A 24,852-nucleotide genomic window follows, 5' to 3' on the forward strand; every position below is an offset into this window, starting at 1 on the left:
CAAACTACTGTCGGCGTGAAGATGTTACCGTTGTTTTTAAGTTCTGACTTGTTTTAAAATTGTTGTACATTAAATTGTTTTGTATTTTCAACGTACGCTCCCTTCTTCTTTTTTTGTTTAAAGTGTGCAAAAAGGAAGCTTTGACATACGTTCTAACTTTTTGTTTTTAATTCAACAAAATGGCTGTACAGTAAATTGGGTCCACGACTTAGCTCAAGAATCGCCGGGAGGCCTTGCTTAGCATCGGGCATGTTCCGTGTTTCCGCAGCAGGTCTTTGGCGTCCCTCTGCAGGGATTCGGAAATGGAGGCGCCGAGGTGGAGGAGGACCAGGCAACACTCTGCCACATCGGGACGAGGACACAACTAGAGAGTGGAGCCAAGGAGGAGGATGCCGATTGTTTAAAACGGGAACGAGCTGAGAAATCCAATGATTACATGCATCCCAGGGTACAGGCTGAGCTAAGGGGGTCCAAGAACTGACCCTTGGGGGATCCCATACGTCACGGCCATTCAACCTGATTCCAAACTGCCGATGGTCACAAACTCACAAAAATAACTCCTCCGAATAGAATTTCTTACCATTTTAGGACTGTTCCATTTCCTCCTACCCAATAGTATCGATTTGGGGGGGGGGGGGGGGGGAGAAGATATGACCAAATATGGATATTGGGGGTTTGGCTATGACGTGGATCACCTTTTGCACTGCCAGAATTTAGTCATTTTGTTACACTCATCCCATGTTGGTACCTTGATGGTTTCAGGAATGTCAGCCAGCTGCGTTTGGTGTTTTGCCATCTTTGCGCTCAAGGAGAGAAAAGTCTCCTCTTCTTCAGACCTGAAGAAAAGAAAACCACACAGTTACAAGATGGCTACAAAATAGCCACAGCGTCGTGGGCCTATGGTTATTTTTAGAATAGTATTTTACCGATGATCTCGAGCACTCACTGTTCAGCCCCGGCAGGTTGCTCCCCGTTGGCGGCCATGTTGCGTCCGTGCTGCGCCACCATGGCGGCCAGGCGCTGCTGCACCCCCTCCATGGCCCGCCGCTCGGCCTGCCACGCGGCGTGAGCGTCGGACAGCAGCAAAGATGCATCAAAGTCCAGCTCACCGGACGTCTTGGCTTCTTCCGGGCATCCTTCGGCATGGAGCCCGTTGCTGATGACATCATCAGCCGCGCATCGCCACCACAACTCGTACAGACGGTGGTAGGCGGCCCACGCCCGTAAGGTGTCGCCCTCGGCTCGGGCTTCTTCACCCACGTCGCGATGGACCTCTGTCAAGGCAGCCGCCAGAATCAGAAAGAGGGCACCCGAGACGTGAAAGTCGGCGGCCTCCCGGAGCCATGCTGCCGCCAGCCACAGCTCCTTCGCCAGCGTGCCACCGTCGTTGTCGAGTAACCACGATAGGATCCCACTGGCCACGTGACGGGACAAACCCAACAGCACCTAACGAAAAACGAGCAGCTCATTGAGACATCATATCAGCGGAACGGGTCAAACTTGGCTTCTGGGTGGCGGGCGTACAACCTGCGTGAGTGGGAGGCTAGCGGTTAGCGCTGGGCCCTCCATGTTCTGGAGCTCCACAAGCAGAGCGCGGAGGTCGTCGCGGTCGTGGTCGCCTTCCGAGTCGACGCCAAAGTGTTGCGTCCAGACATCGCGCGCCCGCTCCAGGATGCTGCCCTCGGCCGGCCATGCGTGCCCAGTGCCACGCATCTCGGGGAGGACGTCGGCGAGGGAGGCGCACAGCAGCTCAGCCACGCTGAGGTGAAGCCTGTGAACCTGCGCAGGATTTTTTCATGAAACTTGAATTGACTGACTTTGTAACGTTTAAAGAAACAGAAGTGATTTGTATTTTTTGTACAATCAAATGTTCTTATTTGTTTCATTTATTATTATGAATTGTATTCATAATATGATTGTAATATGTAATACATATGTACATACATATGTATTACATATGTAATATGTAATTGTATTATGATTGTAATTCGTGCAATTATTTTGTGGCCCGAATTGATAATTTCCTAAAAAATTATAACTCCCATTAATTTGTCTATTAATTGTTCATAATGTATTAGTGAGTAAAAATCCTAAATCATTTTTTTCCTTAATATTATTTGTATTTTTTTTCTTCAAATTAACATGATGTGCTCTTTTAAAATGATTTTTTAATCTGTTAATCATTTAATATTTAAAAAAATTAACACATTTGTCTTCCGTTTTCTTTTACGACAGTTCTTAAAATTTTGAAATAGTTTTTCTGATTGTATGGCTATTTTCTGTTTAGATAAGACATAATAAGCATTTGCGATTTACAGTGTATGGTACAGTTAAAAGAAATTGACAATAAAGTTTATCCAATCCAATATTTATTCACATATTTTAATAGTAGTAACTAACCTATGCCTCATTTTATTGCTTTGGTTCTAGTTTTTCTAAGCCCAGTTTTGGCAATGAAATTATAAAGATTAAAAAAAAAAAGAAAGAAAAAAGTGTCAGCACTGACCAGGAGGCCCTTGTGGGAGGCGAGGACCTCTTGCGCAGCGACCCAGTCCCGCGCCGCCGCCGAATCTTTGGCGCAACGCAGCGCCAGCGACTGGGCCAGAGCGACCTCGCCCGCCACGCTGGCCAACAGCGCCGCCGTCCTCAGTGAGGTCGCGTCGTTCTTGCGGGCAATCACTTTGGCGGCGTCGAAGCTGGCACCCGCCGCAATGTAACTGAGAGATGAAATTAGGATGGTAGGGGGGGGGGGGGGGGGGGGGGACGACTTAGGCCAGAATTATGCCACAGGCGGCATCTAGCTACTCTGCATGTCGCCCACGACATTCATTCATTCATCTTCCGTACCGCTTGATCCTCACTAGGGTCACGGGGGGTGTTGGAGCCGTCTCCGGGCAGTAGGCGGGGGACACCCTGAATCGGTTGCCAGCCAATCGCAGGGCACACAGAAACGAACAACCATCCAAACTCACACTCACACCTAGGGACAATTTAGAGTGTTCAATCAGCCTGCCACGCATGTTTTTGGAATGTGGGAGGAAACCGGAGCACCCGGAGAAAACCCACGCAGGCCCGGGGAGAACATGCAAACTCCACACAGGGAGGCCGGGGCTGGAATCGAACCCGGTACCTCTGCACTGTGAAGCCGACGTGCTAACCACTGGACTACCGGGCCGCCACTGCCCACGACATAAAACTCTCTAAATAGAAATTAGCGTTTGAGCCAAGTCACCATTTGGCGGCTGCGGAGAAATGTCCGTCTTTTTCCAAAACGACGGCCCAGCTGCCGTAGAGTTCCTTCAGGACGGGATCTTCATCCGGCAGCCGCGCTTTGGCCAGAGCGATCGCCTCCCTAGGACAACAAATAAGAGAATAAAAACCCGTCGCCCCTGACGTGAGGAATCTCAACACGGGTACCTGTAGAGCTTGTGCGAGTGTAACAACTGGACGGCCTGGTACACTTGATTGATGGACAGAAGGTGAGCGGCCGCCTTCACGTGCTGCTCCTGCAGACACAGCTGCTTGACGTAGCGCTCCACGGCATCGCGCCACACCGCGTAGCCCGCTGCAAAACCCACGCCGCCCCCCCCGCCCCAAAAAAAAAAGTTACCCCGCTGCCTTGTAATGGTGACGTTTCACACGACGACGCCCAAAGCACTCACCCATAGGAGCCACGGCGATGAGGTGGTCACTCAGCTCTCCTCTGTCCGCCGCCAGTCGCAGCGCCCCCTCCAGGTCGCCGCTCCACAGCCGCAGGTAGACGGCCGACTCGACGTGGCCGCTCTCCACGTGAGCCTCTTCTAAGAAAAACGACAACAACAAAAACTCTCAATGTGTTTTTTTTTGGGGGGGGGGGGTCTCGATGAGCAAAGAAGTGAAAATCAAAGGCACCTTCTGCTTGGAACATCCGGCGCAGGGCGGCTCTGTCGGAGAAAAGGCCAAGGTGGAGATGCTCGCCCTGGCCTGCCGGAGGCGCTGACGTGCCAAAGCAAGAAAACAATCAACACCGCCATATACATACATGACATGCAAACTTTTCACAGTCTCCACACACACACACACACACACTCGCACACGCACTCGTGTCGTGCGTCATGGAGGCCAGGGTGAGACAATCCTGCAGCAGATCCTCTTTGGGCCGATGGTCCATGGACGTGCTGAGGGGAAGGATGGAGCGAAACTTCTTCTTCTTCTGAGCGCTTGAGTCTGCAAACACTACACACACACACACACAAGTTACATGTGAACTAGATTTTAGACACATTCGTGACACAAGCGCTACCATGAAAAACCCACGCACACGTGACCCCCCCCCCCCCCCCCCCCCCACACACACACACGCGCGCGTCGTGGAAACTGACCTTGTTGGTCTTTGCTCTTGCCTCCAGTTGCGCTTTTCCGTTGCGTCGCTAAGGTGGATGATGAATGTTAGCTTTAAGGTTGGAACAACGCAAGGCGAGAAGGTTCCCTTTTCACCTGGCGCAGGCACAGGACTGCTGGCAGAGCGGACCTCTTCCTGTTCGGCTTCATCCGAGGCTTCATGTCCATTACTGGCCGCCGCCGCCGCCTCGGTCACGTGCTCGCCGTTGCCTGGCGCACACACCGCTTCCGATGGCTTTTTGCTCTTCTTCTTCTGCTTGGCCTTCTCCTTCAGGTCCACCATCTTCTTACCTGAGAGGACGAAGAAGATGCGGATCTTCAGCTTTGGCGGTTTAAAGGCGCAAGGGTGTCCAAACGGGTGGAGCGTCACACCTTTGGGCGGCTTGGTGAACTCCTGCTTGGAGACTCTCCACTCTTGCACGGTGAAGTCCTTCCCTCCGGTCCAGAGGACGTCCGGATCCACGGGGGACCAGTCGACGCTCAGCAGGGAGCCCACGTGGCCGCGGTAGTTGGAGAGCGCCGCTTCCTGCTGCACATCCCACACCTGAATGACACGCAATTTCAGAACAAAAATAAGTGCTCTCTCTCTTGAGTCAAGGGGCGAGCGGCAGCATTCTGGAGCAACTGGGGACGCTGAATGGAGGATTTTCTGACTCCAAAGTCAAGTGCGTTACGACACTGACCTGGGCGGTTCCGTCGTACGAGACGCTGGCCAGCCTGCCGCTGTGATGCGGACTCCAAGCCAGGCCGGTGATTTTGGCCGTGTGGCCGCACAATCTGCGATACGGCTCCGTCAACACCAACGGGCTCTCCGGAGGCTTCTCTGCATGCGACAACATACATTTGCCCCCGACATTCCTTGAACATCCCCCCCAAGAGAGTAATTTCGATTATTTTACGGTACCTACGACCTGCCGCAGGTCGTGGACGTAGATGATGGCATTGCAGGAGCCCGAGGCTAGCAGGCCGTGCAGTTCCGCGGGCACGTTGTCTTCAGGGTGCCATCGTAGCACGTTGATGACCTTGTGGTGCTGCTGGATGCTGCACAGCAGCTTCAGCGACGGAGCCTGGTAGACGTCGATGCACCTGCGGGAAGACGAGGGGGATCGGACGACGCGATCGGACGACAGGTCGCCAGCAGATCGAGTGCGCAGCCGGGCTTTCGTTACCCGTCCTCGTTGCCGATAGCCACGACTTTGCCGTCCGGCTTCCAGCTGAGGTCGGTGTGAGGAGATAGCTTGTGCTGTTCGCAAAACACAAGTCACCGTTTGCTCCGTCACAACATATCATAATAGATGGAATATTACAAAATGTCAAAAAGGTTGAACAGCAGCACTTTGCCCCCCCTTCCCACCTTGATGTTATTTGTCTGCCGGATGAGTTTGTCAATGTCGCATGCGTCGCCGCTCAGCTTGGTGGGGTCGTGCTGAAGGATGACACCCTCGCCGGCGCAGCTGTACAGGCTGTGAGACGCCTTGCCCTCCGCCGCGCCTGCGGGTCACACGCACACGACCTCAGCGGGGAAACACGGCGCCGCCGTGACTTGCAACGCGTATTACTTTGGGGTCAGCCGATCCTCCATTAAGCGTCTCCAGTGGGTCCATAATGCTGCAGCTCAGTACTCGTAAGAGGGAGCACATAACTCCTACCCTGGCATCCCTTGACTGGCTCCCCACACAATTTTAAAGTTTCTTTTTGAGATTCTATTATTTGGTTTCAGGGGCGGCCCGGTAAGTCCAGTGGTTAGCACGTGGGCTTCACAGTGCAGAGGTACCGGGTTCGATTCCAGCTCCGGCCTCCCTGTGTGGAGTTTGCATGTTCTCCCCGGGCCTGCGTGGGTTTTCTCCGGGTGCTCCGGTTTCCTCCCACATTCCAAAAACATGCGTGGCAGGCTGATTGAACACTCTAAATTGTCCCTAGGTGTGAGTGTGAGTGCGAATGGTTGTTCGTTTCTGTGTGCCCTGCGATTGGCTGGCAACCGATTCAGGGTGTCCCCCGCCTACTCCCCGAAGACAGCTGGGATAGGCTCCAGCACCCCCCCGCGACCCTAGTGAGGATCAAGCAGCTCAGAAGATGAATGAATGAATGAATATTTGGTTTCAAATGCCAAAGTCAAGTCACTCGCGTAACTAGTTGACGGGCCTTGCAGACTGATCCCTCCATCGGCAGCGCAAGTTTAAATGTGATCGGAAGAGCAGATGCCTTGTAGCGGCCACTCAGCATACAGGTGTTTGAATGTAGTTAAAAAAACAAAAAAAAAACGAACACCCTTAGTAAGACAAATGACCTGGGCTGACGTTAAAAGCTTCATTTCAGCCCATTAAAGCCGATTGGCAGATGGTCGGCATGGCAACAATCAGGGCCCGTGAGTCAGGGTTTGACGAATGGACTCATTAAAACGCCATCTGCCCGCAGTTGCTTAAATGAACTGGGCTCGTTCAGTTACACAGTCAATTATGAGGCTAGAGAGAGAGAGGCGGGTGCAGATTTTTGCGTCCCCCCCCCCCTTGTCTGCTGACTAGCTTCATTGTTGTGTTGCCGACGGGTCAAAGTGGCAAAGACGCTTTTACCAAATGACATCGGAGGGAGCGGCGGTCCCCAGGCCAGCGAGTACACCGTCTTTTTGTGGTAGGTGCTCGAAATCTGAGGCGGTCTGCGAGGAGACCACAAAGTTACCAACAAGCGACCAACAATGGAACCTGTTGAATAAGATGAGTTCGTTTTTTTTTCTTACTTGCTGGAGAAGACTTCGTAGATTCCCACTTTGCCGTCTTCTGTTCCAAACGACAAGGTTCCCTCTCGTTTTGGATGCCAAGCCAGCTGCAAAAAAAAAAAAAAAAAAACGCAATGAAATGACGTCATAATGTAGGATAGGCTTTGAAAATCAGAATATTAAATCACGAATATGCGTTTTAATATGTATTTTGCCTAATTTTTTCCTTGTTGTAAAGTTGAACAAATAATAAAAAGACAAAGTACAGTGAAAAAAAAATATTTTTTGATTTGATCGTTTGCCAAATCACCAGAATCTACATCAATTTAAAAAAAAAAATCCTCGTCAGTCAATAATGATCATTCCCAAATGAAATCAATGAAAATATTCGCTTGAACTAATCCCGATGCCCTCCGCGAGGAAAACGCGGCTTCTTACCGCTGTGACTTTGGACTTGACGCCCTGCCAGAAGCAGCGGGCTTCGTAGCGGTTCTGGGCGGACAGGGTGTTCCACACCCGGATCATGCTGTCGCCCACGCCCAGCGCCAGGCAGCCGGTGGCCACGGGCGAGAAGCTGAGGCTGTACACAAAGCCGCCCAGCGTGGGCAGCGTCCACAGGCACTCCAGCTCGGACAGGTCCCAACATTTCACCTTTGCAGATCCGGAAAAATGACAAGAGGAGTTGAAAACGAAATTTTACATTTAATCAGGAAAAAGAAAACTTGACATTTTTTTGTATGAAAAAATAAATCAATTAAAAAAAGGAGGAAGAAAAAGGGGTATGAAGATTAGTTTGTGTTCAAACAAAATTTGCTTTATAAAATTTGTAAAAATAAATGCTGAAGGATAGTTTTGTTAGCCCGTCTATAACTTTTCCCATTATCTGTTAGCAATAAGCCAACACGTGGTCGAGTTAACCGCACGGAATGTCACTCTCTTTTGTTAAGCGGGAGCACAATGCACTCCTGCTCACCTCGTGATTCCCCCGAAATAAAGTTCTGATGCTCTAGTCGGCTTTTCCTGACACCGCTTTCTATAGTTCATGAAAATGGGGCGTAAACTGAATGGAGGCCCACCTCTCTGTCTAAGGACGTGCTGACGAGCAGCTGGCGGCCGTCGGGCAGCGTGAAGCCGGCGGTGTTGAACACGATCCTGCTGTGGTTCTGGCCCTCGGACGACGAGCCGAACAGGATCCACTTCTGCTTGCCCGTCCGGGCCAGGTCCCACATCACCATTTCGCCGCTGCACACAAGCACGCGTGTTAACCGTCTGGGCTGCGGGAGACGCGGGGCACGCGGACTCTCGGACCTGAAGCAGGTGGAAACGAGCTGCGTGGGTCGGGATTTGGGCCAGTGGACGTTGAGCCAGAGTCTTTCTTTGAGCGTCGGGTCGACTGCGGAGCCTCGTCTCTTCAGGTAGGGCAGCTTCAAGGTGGTCACGCCTGCGTGGGATGAGGCGCAAAATTTGAACGGTAAAAGAATTTCTTTTGGAGTTTAATCATGTTGTCATTAAGTTAGCATCAAACAAGTACAAAAATGTGAAAGGTACATCTAAAAGCTATTTAGAAAATGTGCAAATGTATATATATATATTTTTTTAATTTAGAAAAACACAATTTACCAATTCTTTATTAATTTTTGGTAAACAGCTTTTCATTCTTTGGCTTTAAATTCAGCTGAAGACTGTACCTGTATTATTTTTTTTGTCTTGTAGTCTTCTTTTTGTTTCAACTGCTTTATGTTAAATAGTTTGTGTTTTATTTCTGCCGTTTGGACACTTTGTGACGGCGTACATCCATCTCACCTTTTCCCGTGGACGCGCTCCAGATCCTCACCGTCTGGTCTTTGCTTCCCGACGCCAGGTAGCAGCCCTTCTCCTCTCCCGCACTGACCGCGTTCAAAGCTGCAACACGCACAAGACTATAGATTTAGAGGAAAATTTGGAATTAAAAACGAGGCGATCCCACAGTGACCCCCCCCCAAAGTGACCATTATCGTCGCCAGCCTCCGCTCTCCAGTTGAGGGTATCCTCGCCGGCAAGCGGCGACCACGCCAGAGAGTGGATGTCATCGTCGTGGCCGCGCAGCCGACGCGTCACCTCGCCCTTCTTGCTCACGTCGATCAGCAAAATCAGGCCGTCTTTGTACCTGCGCGAGAGAATGAAGTGCAATCAATAAGGCGAGAGACACACAAGTGAGGAATCGTGGTCATCAGGTAACCCAATAGTCACAAAGTGGATTATTCTGTGGATTAAAAAATACATTGGAACATCCTGGGTGAAAAAAACAGATAAGTGCTAAATATATTATATATATATATATAAATATAAATATATTGTATTGTATTGTAAATATAGGAAATACAATAAATAGCTCGCTTGCTATTTACTTCATCTAGCGAGCTAGATGAAATAGTCTCAATACTATTACCACAGTTCTTAAAATTGTATCATTTAATCTTTATTTTCCATTTTGTTTCCGTCCAACACTTTGTTTCAGCTACGGTTATTCATCTAAGTACTCTCCAAATAAAGTTGAGTTGAGCGTTCGTGTCCTAGTCTTACCCGACCGCCACAGTGCTCCAGTTGTGCGGGGAGCAGGTGAGGCAAACGATACTTTTGGCTTCGGGGAAGAAGCTGGCCGTGTCTCCCGTGTTGTACCAGTGACAAGCCACGATTCCTTTCTCGTCACCCGACACCACCAGGTTCTTGTCCAGCGGGGACCAGTGCAAGGCCGAGACGGCGCTCTGAGGATGAAATGGCGCTCATTGTCTGGAACTACGATCAGACTTGGAGCGACAGAACTGACCTGATGAGTCGCATGCTCCCGTAAGAGAGTTCGAGTGTTAGTGTCCCAAAAAATGACGACGCCGTCGCCGGCGGAGCTGGCACAGATGTGACTCTGCGTCACATCTTGGCAGAAGGAAACGCCCGACACCAAGCCTCTGTGGCCCACGAGAACACCTGAAATAGAGAGTTTTTTTAGAGAGCATCTTTATAGAGACTCAAATGAAGTTTTGACCCACAGGGTCAAGCCACAATAGCAACCGAATCAAATTATTACCAGAATAAAGTCACATTAAAGTGGTGCCTCGTGATACAAGCAACCACATGAGACGTTTTTTTTTTTAGATACAAGCATTTGTTTGGACGTGTTTGCTTTTTATTGGAAGCAAACCTGTATCTATTGTTAAATATTTCATTAATTGGAAAAAACTATGATTAATGGATGACGGGGGTAGACGTAAGTGTGAGTAGGGGTATGGTGGTGGGTAACATTCCATGGTGCTCAGAAATCTACGCAGTTTGCCACTTTTTTGCGAAAATGGCCACTCGATAGCCAAAACGACACTTTACGGCACACTCGGAATTGATTTTGTAGTAGAATATTATTATTTTTTTACGTGACGCCCACTCACCTTGAGGACTGCAGGTAGATGCTGACACATCAATCAAATAGATGAAGCTTTTGGCTCCGACGCCGAGTAAGCCGCCGCTGCTGATGTCACAGCAGCGGGAACAGTACCAATTGGGAGAGGCGGGAAGGAACCGTTCGTGCATGATGATAGTAAACGTCTAAATGGTTCCCGAATATAAAAAAAAGACTGTTGGAAAGTAAAACAGAATAAGCAAGTCTCACATGTTTCCCACAGACCGGTGGAGCGTCACGGCAACGACCGTATGTCACCACGGTGTCGTAAAAGCCCGCTGCGACGGAAGTTGGGTTAGCCCAAGTACGACACATACGTTTTACAAAAGTTTTGTTTGAATATAAAGATTTTAAAATCTGTTTATTTGAATTCAAACTGATATAAAAGTGGGTGTTTTGTGATATTTTAAATTCAATTAATGGTACAACACATGTAAACAAACTTTTGCCGTAAAGTAATTCGTTGATGGGGAGCCAAAATGGCCGCAACCATGACAGGATGCGGTAAGGAACAGACATTTGATTATTTACAATGCCTATACATTTTTTTAATATTAGATTTTTGTATTTTAATTACAGGTATTGCGTCACTAAGGAGTATGTTTGGACTTTTTTATCCGAGGTATGTAGCGATGACTGTATGCAGAGCTTCTCAGAAGGACGAATCGACATTGTTACTATGATAATCAATTCGGAACCCCCTATGTTAGATATTATTCAAGTAGCACGCGTATCTATCTATCTCTGTAATCACAGTCAAGCGGTAAAAGCACAATAGAATATGGATGGATTGATGCACTGAAGTCATTTTTACCTGATCTCAGCGATATTCATTTTAGCCCCTCTTTATATTCGTGTGTCCAGGTTAGCGACAGTAGCCGCCGGTCCTCAACAGATGTCTTGCCTCCACACAAGCACTACAAGAGAACAAAAACATTGGGAGAGGAACAACAAGATCGTTTATCCGCCTCAGCTGCCTGGCGAGCCCCGCAGACCAGCAGTATGTCCTTTTCCCCTTGAAGTTGTGTTGTAAATGTCAAATATGAAGCGTGATGTCCCCCTCTCATACACAGGAGATTCATCATTCTAGGAGACAGATCAAGTACAGCAAAGACAAGATGTGGTACCTGGCTAAAATGGTGAGCTATAACATTTTGTGAGTGGGAAAATTGATCAAATTGATTCATCATGGTTTCTGTGTCTTCATATTACTTACTGTAATCCTGCCATTTGAACAGGGGTGTGTAAACGATCCTTTGATGTTTTTCATACCAGATTAGGGGGATGAGCATCGACGAGGCTGTGGCGCAGTTGCAGTTCAATGACAAAAAAGGGGCCAAGATCATGAGAGAAGTTCGTTTCTAAATCTAAACTCCATCTGTTCATCCAAATGTCCAAATCATCATTGAAATTCTGATTGTTACCTTCCAGGTTCTCTTGGAAGCTCAGGAGATGGCGGTAAAGAATCACAACGTAGAGTACAAGTCCAATTTGTATGTGGGTGAGTGAATCCAGTTTGGAAACATGGATATACGATTAGGATATAGGAATTGGGACAGAATTAGAACTGTATTTATTAAGCAATACTGTTCAGTGAAGTCATATTACGAGGTCTGATTATATAAATGAAGTTATAATTTAACATGGCAAAGAATTTTTATTACAAGAATAAGGATACAATTTCATCAGAAAATAACTATTGTTACAAAAATATGGCAAAACAACAATACAATTAGAAATATTTGGTAAAACTACCGGTACAAGAATGTTTTAGAAGAACAAAGCTGACGCACAAATGTGTAAACGGAATCAGATTTTTACAAGAATAATCACCCCCGTCCCCAAAAAAAGCACACAAAATACAAAAACACTTAAAATAAGATTGAGATTTTTTTTTGCAAGAGTAAAATCATAATATGACAAGTAAATGTTGTGAAAGCGCTATATAAATCAGCATGTATTGTATTGTATTGTAAATTAACAATGAAACCGCTGTCAGAGAAAAAGAGTCATCGTGTTACAATATTTTTTTAAAAACGAATTTTTTTATGACAATAAACCAAAACAAAAGTGTCAGATTGTCAGATTAAAATTGTCAGAATAAAAAATGTATACTTCATTTTTATATTATTTCGCCATTACTCTTGGCACTCCAACATTGCAATTCCATTCCAGTACCCTAGAGGGCATTGTAACATCACCGACGACTATACAGTACTTTTTTTTTCTCCACCCTTCTTTTCATATTTCCATTTTAGCCATCATTAAGTTAGTTTTTAACGTTTACAAGCGCGCAACGGATCGTTAATTTACGACTCTGTACCATGACATGAGCTTAATGTTCCTCTTCATCTCCATTCTCTTTTCCTCGCTTTGCAGCCGAGTCTTACACGGGTAAAGGCATGTACCTGAAGCGCATCCGCTACCACGGCAGAGGCATGTTTGGCATCATGGACAAAGTCTACTGCCACTATTTTGTCAAACTGGTGGAGGGCCCGCCGCCCACCATCGAGCAGAAGACAAGCCTAGACCAAGCCAACGAGTACGTGGAGAGCCTTAAGAGGAGGACCATCATACACAGTCTGTAGCGCAAACGGCCATCATGAGTGTGAGTGCGGCAATATATTTGTTTGTTTTTTTTTGTCAATAAATGCCTGAAGAGACACTCTTAGCGCTTCTCGTTTTGTGTACAGTACAGCGAACCTCGTTTTTTTGGAGTCGATACGATCCCTACCCACCCCCAAACGTGAACGTGTGTGATACTGAGATGATAGAAATTCAAGAAAACAGTCCTGATTTATTTATCGCCCCCAAAAACGAAAAAAAGAGAGAAAACGTTACTACGTACATGCTAACATAAACAATACATCAAACATCACTGTTTTAATAGTATAGCTTTACTCTCCAAACTTTCTTTTCGCATCACCATCAGGTGTATTAGCGCCGCACCCGTTAGCTGGGAGCTAACACATTCACATTCGATACCATCCGTCCGGCTGCAGTTTCATCGAGCGAGCGCCATCCGTCTCGGGCCAGGCTCGTTTCTTTCAATAAGGGGTGCAAAAAAAAATAAAGTCCTTCTCAAAATTCACTAGGCTGCTGCTGCCCTTGATGATTCGCCTCTCGGAGTGCAAGCACACGCAGCCGCCATTAGACGGAATGTTAATTAGTACTTTCACGGTCATGCTTGATGTTTGAGACTCGGCTGAGACAGATTGTATAATTTGGCAGGCAGAAGTTTATTCAAGTGAGATGTTCGGGTTTTAAAAAGTCGCATTTTAGACGTTTGATATTTCAGTTGCGACGTAAATGGATGTGAACGGAAGTTGCTCACATGGTGGCTTTTATTGACTCGACTCCATCTACTTTCCTGTTCAGCGTGTAAGTATTGGGGCGTTTTTATATCGCTAAAATGAAATGAAAAACACAATTTGAAGCTCATTATAAGCGTAGGAGGGGTTTTGGTTGACAATTTGGGAAGTTTATTAAAGTTAGGTGTGTATTTATATATATTTTTTTTACATGGCTGCAAATATGACCCGTATTTCCCTGTGCAGTGCATTTTATTGACTCGGCTGCAGAGTGTGCCGGATAGCTACTCGTGGTACGGTGAGTAGATATTATTTCAGGAAAATGCATGACTGCAATGTGGTTGACTTATCCGGCTCTGTTACCGTCATGGTTAAATATTACAGGGACACACAAACTTTTTTTTTTTTAATGCCCTTTGACAGAACTTGCTGCACTTGCTGGTGAAACATTTATGCCAGTCCACTGTGGTTTTCATGAGAACACACACACACACACACGCACACCGATATGAATTATTGAGCACAGACAAGCTTCTCTGCAACACCCCCAGGAAGCATGTTGCTCCTCGTCTCCTGTCAGACTGTGGGACAAGAAAACATGCCGCAAATGTCAGAAATCAACAGGAGGAAAGATCCAAGTAAGTCTACCCTTTTTTTTTTTTAAATTCATGAGTAGTTGAAAATACTCCACCTGCACTGAACACACACACACACACATGCGTGCACTTGGATGTAAGGCTGGTGTTTTGGCGAGCGACAGCGTTCAAGTGGGATTTACGTTCGGGTGTAAACACCACCTGAGACAAGTTGCGTTTACTTTTCCTTTTCTCTAATTTTGGTACGGGCTGTCGCAGTCGATTCTAGTGATTGTTTTAGAATAATTAGAATGAGGTTATAATGCCATCTTTTGTTGCTAATTAACCTCCAGGGAACTAAAATGAACTCTGGTTTTGATGTACGTTCGAATAAAATATAAAATATTTGTGATGGTGGAGGTTTGAGGAGGAAGGCACTGGGAAGTGGGCTCTCTTGGATTTTAATGGTTTGGTTGGCTTGAGTCACCTTTGTTCACTCCCACAACGGTGCAAACGCCGCTCGCAATTTGCACTTGAATTGGAGCCAAAATTCTATGAGGTGGGACAAAACTTATGCAACAGACTCACTCTAGAAATCGCAGAAGCGTTAGAGTGACGGTAATTAGTTGGAGGGACTACTTTGGGGAGTTCCGCGACACGTGGTATCAGATGTGGGATGGCACGGAACAGTTGGGATGCATCCTCCTGGAATTTTGGAGCTTTGTTTGAATATCCACACGTCTTATTTTATTTTATTGCGTTGAGTGTCGCTGTTGTGTTGCAGACGGTCCTGCTTTTGCCACCCTCCTATCACGGGCCCACAGCACGTCTTTTAGCGCGACGTGATGTCAGCGATATTAGAAACCCACGCCTGTGGGTCCTACTGTGTTACCTGCATGGCTCTCCATTCATCAAGCATCATTTCAATATTCAAATATGTCACACGCGGCGGCAAGCCGCCAGCCGCGCGGAGAAATTGTGCGGCATAGGGGCGGGGGGGGGGGGGGGGTTGTGTTGTTACAGTTCACTCTGCTTCCTCCTGATTCTCTCACCCACGTATTTGCATTTCAGGTTCTCTTGAAATTTGTAACAACAGAAGTCAAACACAAAGGAAGAAAATATCCTTTGCTTCTTTCCGCCTGGATTTGAAGCAAGGTTATTAGAGTCAAGGAAAACTGGAAAAAAAACTTTTCATGATTGAAAAAAAAATGCTTTTAAAGACAACATTTCAGTGAAATTTAATTGATAACTGCGCATGGGTGGAATTTTCTTTCTTTAGGCATTTTTGTAGCTGAGCGCAGGAAAAAAAAACAGGCGATTGCGCCGTTGTGGGAGTAACACAGCCGAATTACTTCCTGGCCAGTGAAAGCGGTGAAGTTAACCAGGGCAAACACACACCAATGTGACGGTTCATGTATGTGTGACACCCCCCCCCCACCCCCCGCCCCGTGGAATTGTCCCACGGCCCATGGGGGTGTTTTAATACGGGTTCGGCACCCGCTGTCGTCTTATCCACGCAATATAATGACATCAATCCCAGAATCTTGTCTGCCTGCGCTTCGATCAAATCCCTCAAAATTGCCTCCTGCGCCACAACTTAGACCTGCTTTTATCCAAAGCCGGAGGACACATTTTCCAACAAGTGGTCAATATTTCACTGTTTCTAGCCAGTTGCTCAGGCTTCACTTTTATTTTGAAGTTTCCAAAAACTTAATTATGGTCTATTTACAGCCTCCCCAGCCACTTTGCATTCTGTCCAGTGATTACCCAATCAGAGCTCATTGATATTTTGGTCAAATTCTGGACGTTGCTTCTCTTGTAAACCAGGACCAGTAAATGCAGAAGCAATAGAAAAGTCCGACAAGACGTCTGACAAGGCAGCAAGCCTTTTTTTTTGTTAACAAGCCCCCGCTGTTGGCTTAATGAAATATTGACTTGCAGATTGTAATGTAAGAGCGCAGAAAGCTTTCAAAGCACTTGTTCTGCACTGACATCTGTACTTTTTTTTGGTGGGGGGGGTGCCCTTATTTGCAAAATGTAGCAGGACTTTTCTCTGTCAATCAAACCCGATGTTTAGCAAAACGGTAGCAAGGCAAAAAGTAAATAAATAAACCAAACAATTAAATTCCATTCATGCTCATCAGCTCAATTCAATGAACGGATTTGAACCATAACCCCAAAAACGTGCACGTAATCTCCGCACGGAGAGTACAGATAAGAAAATAATCCCGCCTGACGCAAGCGTTTTTGTGGCCCCGCAACCTTCGCCGGCGATGCCGAGCAACTCTCCGAAGTCGCAAAAGTGCCTGAAAACAAACACGCCCAAAATCAATCAATCAAAGTCGCCCGCGCACCGCGTTGCGCGTGGGTCTGCCCCCGAAACGGCTCATCTATCATTTTCAATTGCGTTCCCGCCGAAGTTCATCGTCTCCGATGACAAAAACAAACGAGAAGTCTTGGGATATGAAACAAAACAGAGCCACAACAGATAAAAACTTTTGATTGGTGAATCCTTCCAGCGAAGAGAGAGATGGAAATATGAACACTATTTTGATTTAAAAAAAAAAAAAAAAGGTACGTTGCACATTCTATGCTGTTGACAAAATGTTATCTAGCTTCAAAAACAACCGCCGGCGTGCCAACGCTCTCGTCGGCGTGGCCCTGAGTGACGAGCAAGGTTAAAAAACTTGACTTTCTCCAACTGGGCAGGCTCGGATCCCGTCGGAGCAGATGTTGATGTGTTACCTGGCAAAGTCACCCGCGCGCTCGTTAATCACGCCCCGAAAAACCCCCCACCCGCCCGTCCGTCCCCCCCCCCCCTGCGTCGGAGCTTCGTCAAGGTCCCGCGTGATGAACGAAGCCGGCGCCTGCGATCTCCCTCCAATTTAATGATAAGCATCACCTGTTGCCGGAGTGCTTTGTGAGTAATTGGTCTGTGCCTTTTGCTTGATTAATCTGATTGTTGCATTTTTCATGCCCTCGCCCCCCCACACCCCCCCCCTCAAATCCTATGATTGCGCCTATGCTACAGGTGCCCGGTTTCATTCATTACCGTCCTAATTGCTTTGGAAATAGGCAGCGCACAAGTCGGTTTTAGCGGGAAGTTGCCATAATTGCAACTAAACACTTTTGAGTTTTTGTTCAGTCGAAATGAAACAAAAAAACAGAAGTGCACCCGTAGCTAACTAATATCTTAATCATGAAGCCTCTGTTTAATAAAGTATCTCCAAATACTTTTGGAAAAAAAACGTTTTTAAGGCGTGATAATAGTTCAGTAGCAGAAAATAAATGGGGAAAAAAAATGAAAATACACACAGCTAAATAGTGAGCCCGTATTTGGTGTCATGTTAGGTGATGTGGTTTAGGGGCTCGGACTCGGATCACTACATATAATTTTTTTTTTTTTTTTAAAGTATGAATTTGATTTGATGAAACAAAATTGTATAGAATCTATATATAGCATCTAGCATGTACACAATTCATGATACTTAAATGTCATTTTTTCAGTCATTGCAAACGAACGTAGCAACAACACCAAGATTTCAGATGGTACCTAAGTAACTCAATTTTTTTTTTTTTTTAAACACGCCACACACAACCACTTCCTGCCAACAAACGGGCGACTAATTAAATTGTTCCAGGCAGTCGCGACCACACGAGTGACGTAAGCAAAACCCCTTCAGCTTGAGCGGAAGGTCAGGAGAAACACAAAGTTCTTCGCTAGTTCTGCACGGCGCCCGTTAATTAATTTTAATTAGCGGTAATTAAATTAAATTTAAAATTAATTTTAATTATTAAATTATTAATTTAATAATTAAAATTAAATTAATTTTAATTTAATTTTACCTTTTTAACGCAACGCAACGTCCAAGCCCTCCACGCTTTTGAACCGGCGGCGCGAGTAAAAGCGCGGAGGCGACGCCGGCGGCGGCTCGCCATCCATTTTCTGCTGTCCGTCGTAAAAAAAGGCACCAACGAGCGCTGACGGACGACTTTTAGCGGGCTCGGATTGAGATAGATTTTGTTTTTTTTTTGTTTCAACTGACACGTCGGCGATGGTGATTCACGTTCCGACGCGGGGCGTTGACAAGCTCGTAAACCCGCAGCATTGCTTATATCGGCGCTTGCTCGGAGGATTTTTTTGTCTGTCAAAGGCTGATCGTGATGAGGGGGCTTACGTGCACTTGGCAGGGCGATGCAAATCTTTATTTCTCGGGTATCATCAGGAGGGGGAGTTTGCGGTTAGTCAGTGGCTTCGTATTTGTTTGTTTTTTTTAAGCTAGTGCTACAGACGAAACCAAAAAGGATCACAAACATCTAGGAAGACGGTACTACTTGTACACCTCCATGGTCGACTTCAGAATTGGTACTTCAGGGACTTTTTTTTTTTTTCGGCAATAAAACTTGATATAAACCAGACGGTAAAAACGGAAGATGAATACACATCGTCAGAGTTTGGACTTTGCCCTGATCTGAATGAGACTGCAACGCGGAAAGCATCTTCGCGCGCTCACTCCTGACCCCGCGCCGCCTCTCAGCTGGCCTTAATCATGTCATGGTCCTCCGCAGCCCGATCTCAATAATGGAACTGCGCTCTGAAACGTTTTTGCCCCCGATGATCGGTATGCCGGGCGCTCGTTTGTCTGGCCTGACAACCTGACCTCCATTTGCCGAAGAGGCGAGAAGACCAATTTGCCAATGCGCGCAAACGCAGGACGTTTATGAGGCCGTCAAGTAGCTTTGCATTCAGCCGTTTTCTCAACCGGTTGCGGAAGTCTACAAGTAGTACCGTCAATCCGCATTTGGAAGCCACGGTTATTTTGGAAGACACCTGCATTTGAACCCCCGTCAATTGAACAACAGAATGCTGTCCACTCTTGAGCGCAGTAGGCATACCATGAATATTAGCACCCTTCCCATGAGTCATTTGACATCCGACCCCACGATGAAAAGCCGTACCCCCTCAACCGGAATGTGGATTTGCGCCAATGGGGTTAAAAATACCATCCATCCATCCATCATCTACCGGGGCCGGGTCGCGGGGGCAACAGCTTTAGCAGGGAAGCCCAGACTTCCCTCTCCCTAGCTACTTCATCCAGCTCTCCCCGGGGGATCCCGAGTCGTTCCTAGGCAAGCTGGGTGACATAGTCTCTCCAGCGTGTCCTGGGTCTTCCTCGGGGTCTCCTCCCGGTGGGGCATGACCGGAACACCTCACCGGGGAGGCTCTCAGGAGGCATCCGAATCAGATGCCCAAGCCACCTCATCTGGCTCCTCTCGATATGGAGGAGAAGCGGCTCGACTCGGAGCCCCTCCCGGATGACCGAGCTTTTCTCACCTTATCTCTAAGGGAGAGCCCGGACACCCTGTGGAGAAAACTCATTTCAGCCGCTTGTAACCGGGTTAAAAATACATAAATCTGAATATGTATCGCTCGGATTCTTACGGCTCTCAAAGCCTGGCATTTCCACATCCTTGGTTGTATCTTCAGCCTTGTTTTCTAGCACGTCTGACGGAGCAAAGTCGTTTCGTGGCCTCCTTGCTCGCTGTGCGTGAAGCCTTTTAAATCGATGGTTAGCCACTGTGACATTCAGAAATTCCTCCAAGGTTCACAAAGAAAGGATGTTCCAGGCAGCTAGTTTGTATTAGCACGCGGTCACTTCTCATTGCCTCTGACTGCCGACAACAATCGGATCCGTTTTCCAGACTTCCAGAATCATCGATTACTCACGCCGGGCCTGTCAGGGCGCAGTCGGCGGGAGGTTGCCAGACTCCGGCTCGTCACGAGCTGTTTAGAAGTCGACAGATGGCACCGGCCCCTAATGAGCTCCGGGGTCGCCGTTGCATTAGTCATGACACAGTCGCACCGACAGTCCAATCAGTCGGAATGGACGTCAGAAGAGCGGCGAGGCCGTTAATTCCGCCGGAGGACCGATAAGGCCAAGGCTTTGTTACACTAGGATGGCACATTTCCTTCTAGAATGTCTTGATATTCTTGAGATTTCCTCATACGTTGAAAATATTCAAGCCCGCCTTATGCCTGGAATAGCAAAGCGGCCCCAAAACCGAACCTGCCATTCTGGCACCCCGATAGCGCCTTTAACGCACTAAAACCAGTGGAGCGTTTTAGGAATGTTTTCTCAGCCACAATTTTGCCGATCGTCATGTAAACATGTGAGATTGGCCCGAGGCAACCGGGAACGAGGAATCTTTGTCGCCTGTGGCGAATGGCGCGCCGGTGCATAGCTAATAGGCTCGACTAGGAGAAATGGCTATTTTGTTGTTGACAAAAGTTGCTAAAAATGTTGATGAGCTTTCGTTTTTTTCTCATTTGGGATTTTTTTTAATACAAATATCCTGGGGCCACGTGGCATGGATTCTCAACCTTGAACCTTTTATCCACAAATTTTCTTCTTACACGTGGCCCCAATTTAGGTGTTTTTATACTTTCTTGGTCATTTCTTTGCTTTGCGTAACAAACAAGCATCAAACCAAAATGAAGGACTTTGTGTGCCTGTTAATTCATTGTTTCTTGAGACTTTTATGTGGGTGTAATGACAAAAGTTCGGGTGAAACTACCCTGAGGGGATGAACCGCCCAGAATTTTGCGCCGCTACCAACTTGGAAATGGCCAACATGTCTGCTTCAAAGACTTCCTGTGTCTTTTTTGAGCATGTGTTCTTGAGACTTTTTTTGTGGGTCTACTCATGCTAGACACGCCTACCAAATTTTTGACTTGAAGCGCACGTGCATGAAAATAGAGCCCTTGGTGTTTTGTTCAGTGCTCTTTTGTATTTTTCCATTTCCCAGCCAATGGCAAAATTTGCACATGTGCCAAAATAATTTTGTGGTTACACCTTTAGACTCGACGTAAAATTATTCCTACTTCCGAAGTGAACAGTTTGACATTTTTAAACGGGCTCTTGAACCTTTGACAGGACATCAATCACAGATTAAAATCCTTCTGGTCAAGCCTGAATTTTCCGCACAGTCGCACGCAAACTCGCAGACAACCCCCCAAGTGGGCGATTGATTGACTAACGCCGAGTTCAAAGCAAGGACGCGAGCATCATTTGCGAACAAACATAATAGGTGTGAGCGACAGTCCGGAGCGCTCGATCAAAAAGCGCCGGCGAGGGGCGTCGGTGCGGTCGCCTCGTCACAGCACTCGCGTTAAGGCGTCTGAGCAATCATTCTATTAATGACAGTCATGTGACAGCCAGAGAGGTCAAGCGTCTCTTTGACGGCTTTGATAATACCCAGCGTGTCTCCTTCAGATGCGGCGCATCACTTTGAGAGCCTTTGATTGACGGGCATGTCACCGGGACCGAGGATGAAGCGACCGATGACTCATCATCGTATGATTGGTTGCCTTTACTTTGGAACGGGTCGTTTGAGAATAAATAACCTTGCCATACAAACAGGTTGTTCAGTTTCTCTGAGCAGGTGGCAGGTACCAGTAGCGTGGATAATAATGAACACGGCGAGCGCGAGGCAAGAAAAATTCAGCGCTGCCTTGAGAAACGACTGACCTGGCTTACAAGGTTTTGAAGAGACGGCAATTTTTGGCCAAAAATTGGACTTTTTTTTTTTTTTAAGCTGTGGTCACAAATGAGAAACTGATTCAAAATGCATGCTAGAAGCGTGTATGCTAATGCTATTTATCTTTATATCGATATGTCTCAAGCTGAGGGATAAATCTGACAAGCTAAGTGCTAACGACTTTGCGCGAAGCTGGTTTGAACCAACGAGCTAATTGCTAACACAAGTCTGGAGAACAAACAATAACAAAACAACTCTTGATTAAGCTTTGTTACTACTTTTGCGTCCCAGAAATCTTCAGTTGGATTACAATGTGTCTAGCTGAGGGATAAATCTGACAAGCTAAGCGCTAACTACTTTGCGCGAAGCTACTTTGAACCAACCAGCTACTTGCTAACACAAGTCTGGAGAACAAACAATAACAAAACAACTCTTGATTAAGCTTTGTTTCTACTTTTGCGTCCCGGAAATCTTCAGTTTGATTACAATGTCATTTGAATGAATTTGCCCGAATGAATGAACGCGTTAGCCAATTTGCTAATTGTTCATTAACCTCCCACAAAGTGCGGTGTCATTATACGCCCCATCTTCCTTCTTTTTTTTTTTTCTCCTGCAGTTTGACTGGCAATCGTGCCGCGAAAAATACCGCAATTACAAAAAAAAATATCACGTGTCCCCGCTCTTGAAGTAGGTCGCGGCTAATTGCGTCTTTGCCGGGAACACGCGGCGGCTGAAACCAGACACAAAAGGTAACATTTCCCTCTCATGTTCTGTACAACTCATTTGATTCCGTTATTAAAAAAGTTAAGCGGTGTTCATTTCCTCGGCCACTTCTTGCATTACACCTTATCTATTTTTTTTGGAGGGGGGGGGCGTAATAAAAGCCGGCGGCTAATAGGGTTTTGCATGATAAAGTTACGGCAATTACGGCGGCTCTTCTTAACGGGTTTCTTCACGAGTGTGAGTAGAAAAAGCGCTCGCGTGCTTGTTGAAATGTGATTATCCTATGAGACGGCCTTCAACTACATTTTTTTACACATGGCGCACATTTCAAGAAGGCGTTTTGTACAAAATCATCATGTAATTGTCTCAGGTAGCGCGCGGCTCACTTCCGAAGCTAACTGGAGACGATTGTATCTTACAGATCTTGTTTAATGTTTGCCATCTTTCCCAACTCACACTAACCTTGTTTTCGTTCACAATTCCACTTCCAATCAACTTTTAATGAGCTAGGATTGATTACCGATACGTGTTTGTGGAGTCATTTCGCCACATTCTCCCAATTAGCGCAAAACATGCACGCCCTTAGCCCGGCGCCACGTATCCGCTTCATAATGAATTGTTTACACTAATCACAAATAACGTTTCAAATATTGATGAGCTGCGTGCTCTGTAATTTCCATTCAGCACAGTCGTGGCGACGGCGATGAATAATGCATTTCATCAATTCACTTTTTGTTTTGTGCCTTGTTGGAACAAACGATTTGAGTTACGGTTTGACACCGCGAACCGGCAGCCCGCCGGCGGCGGCTCTGACGTGACGGCTAATTAGTGCCTTGTTTATAGCAGGCGGCTGCATTTTCATACCGTTGCGCAACAAAGCAGATGATAAAAGTGAGAAAGTTTGCGCCCGGTTTGCCAATACAAGGAGCAGAAAACACAAGCGACGGCAGGGAACGTGAAACAAAAATCTAGCGTTCTCAGGTTAAGATATTAATTTTATCTTAATATATCAGTCACAGCGCTACTTGTATTTCGCCTTACTTAATTAGCCACTTTGCTCAATAATTACAGAAAGAAACGTGTGACTGGAAACGTGACGACAAAGAGGCAAGGCAACAGAAGCTAAACCGAGCTAGCATTAGCAGGCTACGATGCTAAGAGTCACGGCACATCTTTTTAAGTGACTGCGAGCGGCTCCGTGACTCATCCTTTTCTACGGATCAACATTCGAATTAAACGCTCACCCACTTGCCTTGAGTAAATTATTTTGAATTATGAGTCTGCCGGTGGTGGCGGCGGCGGCGGCGCTAAAATCCTCTGCACTCTTGAGCTAACGTTTCAGTAAAATAACCACACAAAAAAAAAGCAAAGTCACCCAAATACTACTTTAAGTGTTATATTTCAGCGATGGGGTCTGAAGGTGACTTCACTGCATTACAGGTTATTGCCTCATATATCAAAACTGCGGGTGGCCTGGCCTGACTTTTCCGTGCGTCCAACTGCGAAACTGACTGCTCTCCGCCAGACGGTAATGACTTTGCTGCGCATGTGGAAACCAAGAAAAAAAAAACAGCCTCAGTTCCTAATATAGTGTATCCCACCAACCCGAATCATTTCATGTGAGTGTTAGCATCCAAATTTTGGGTGGTTTCCAGTCATTGGTTGAAAGACAAAAATCATGTCTGTGTTAAAAAAAACACCAAAAAAACCAATTTCCTTATTACTGGTATCAGAAAATTACAATTTTCAAGAAACCACTTAGATTACTATGTTTTTGTTGTTGTTGTTTTTAGCTGTTTCAAGTTTTGCGGAACTGAACAAAATACATTTTTAAAAAAAAACCTTAACCCGCGACAACGTGATGCGATGCTTCTTGGTGAGCGCGTGCCTTTGAGGCAATGTCATGCCATCAATTTTTGTAACATTATTGCCCTGTTTATTATCTTGCCTTTGATCTGCTCAAACAACATGTCCGACATTTGGGAAACGCTACGCTCTCGCATTGAGGAAAATTAATAGCTCGTCCGCCCGGGACGAGTCACCCATTTAGTTTGAGCGATGGTGCCGCTTGCTTTGTTTTACGCTTGTTTGTTTTCTGCTACGGAGTTATGACTGCTGTCGCCGCCGCCTTCGCCGTAACGTATTTTCAACATCTTGCTCTCAAAGTATGCCGAGATTATACAT

The 24,852-nt window shown here is 46.5% G+C and overlaps 3 protein-coding genes across 3 annotated transcripts in view; 2 read left to right on the forward strand and 1 right to left on the reverse strand.

The window, feature by feature from the left end:
• Positions 1-146: 146 nt before the first annotated feature.
• Positions 147-10,804, reverse strand: gemin5 (gem (nuclear organelle) associated protein 5). Its single transcript, XM_052046331.1, has 27 exons — positions 10,510-10,804; positions 9,900-10,054; positions 9,656-9,837; positions 9,082-9,239; positions 8,897-8,995; positions 8,402-8,534; positions 8,170-8,335; positions 7,532-7,744; positions 7,115-7,200; positions 6,951-7,033; positions 5,735-5,871; positions 5,550-5,623; positions 5,285-5,466; positions 5,064-5,203; positions 4,753-4,924; positions 4,477-4,671; positions 4,362-4,409; positions 4,081-4,215; positions 3,892-3,975; positions 3,663-3,800; positions 3,418-3,565; positions 3,233-3,352; positions 2,507-2,717; positions 1,528-1,779; positions 947-1,446; positions 749-836; positions 147-364 (listed from the first exon to the last, which is right to left on the reverse strand). Exons 1-27 carry the CDS (start codon positions 10,649-10,651, stop codon positions 209-211), a joined length of 4,197 nt encoding a protein of 1,398 aa, XP_051902291.1. The 5' UTR covers positions 10,652-10,804; the 3' UTR covers positions 147-208.
• Positions 10,805-10,916: 112 nt separating this feature from the next.
• On the forward strand, positions 10,917-13,187 carry mrpl22 (mitochondrial ribosomal protein L22). Its single transcript, XM_052046335.1, has 7 exons — positions 10,917-11,024; positions 11,100-11,142; positions 11,385-11,520; positions 11,594-11,659; positions 11,796-11,873; positions 11,952-12,021; positions 12,900-13,187. The coding sequence occupies exons 1-7, from the start codon at positions 11,000-11,002 to the stop codon at positions 13,106-13,108; spliced, it is 627 nt and encodes a 208-aa protein (XP_051902295.1). The 5' UTR covers positions 10,917-10,999; the 3' UTR covers positions 13,109-13,187.
• Positions 13,188-14,358: 1,171 nt separating this feature from the next.
• sgcd (sarcoglycan, delta (dystrophin-associated glycoprotein)) overlaps positions 14,359-24,852 on the forward strand; it is a 111,593-nt gene continuing 101,099 nt past the window's right edge. The window contains exon 1 of the mRNA XM_052046403.1: positions 14,359-14,469. The gene's annotated coding sequence lies outside the window, so the exon portion shown is untranslated. The remainder of the gene's footprint in view (positions 14,470-24,852) is intronic.

This window comes from Hippocampus zosterae, chromosome 16, assembly GCF_025434085.1.
Source record: "Hippocampus zosterae strain Florida chromosome 16, ASM2543408v3, whole genome shotgun sequence".
NCBI classification, from domain to species: domain Eukaryota; kingdom Metazoa; phylum Chordata; class Actinopteri; order Syngnathiformes; family Syngnathidae; genus Hippocampus; species Hippocampus zosterae.

Coding starts and splice junctions, on each gene's coding strand:
- gemin5 (XM_052046331.1), bottom strand. CDS start 10,651: ATGCACGAACGGTTCCTTCCCGCCTCTCCCAATTGGTACTGTTCCCGC. Junction 10,055..10,509: donor ATCTACCTGCAGTCCTCAAG/GTGAGTGGGCGT, acceptor TCTCTATTTCAG/GTGTTCTCGTGGGCCACAGA. Junction 5,872..6,950: donor GCTCCCTCCGATGTCATTTG/GTAAAAGCGTCT, acceptor TGTGACCCGCAG/GCGCGGCGGAGGGCAAGGCG.
- mrpl22 (XM_052046335.1), top strand. CDS start 11,000: ATGGCCGCAACCATGACAGGATGCG. Junction 11,025..11,099: donor CGCAACCATGACAGGATGCG/GTAAGGAACAGA, acceptor TTTTAATTACAG/GTATTGCGTCACTAAGGAGT. Junction 11,143..11,384: donor TTTGGACTTTTTTATCCGAG/GTATGTAGCGAT, acceptor TCGTGTGTCCAG/GTTAGCGACAGTAGCCGCCG.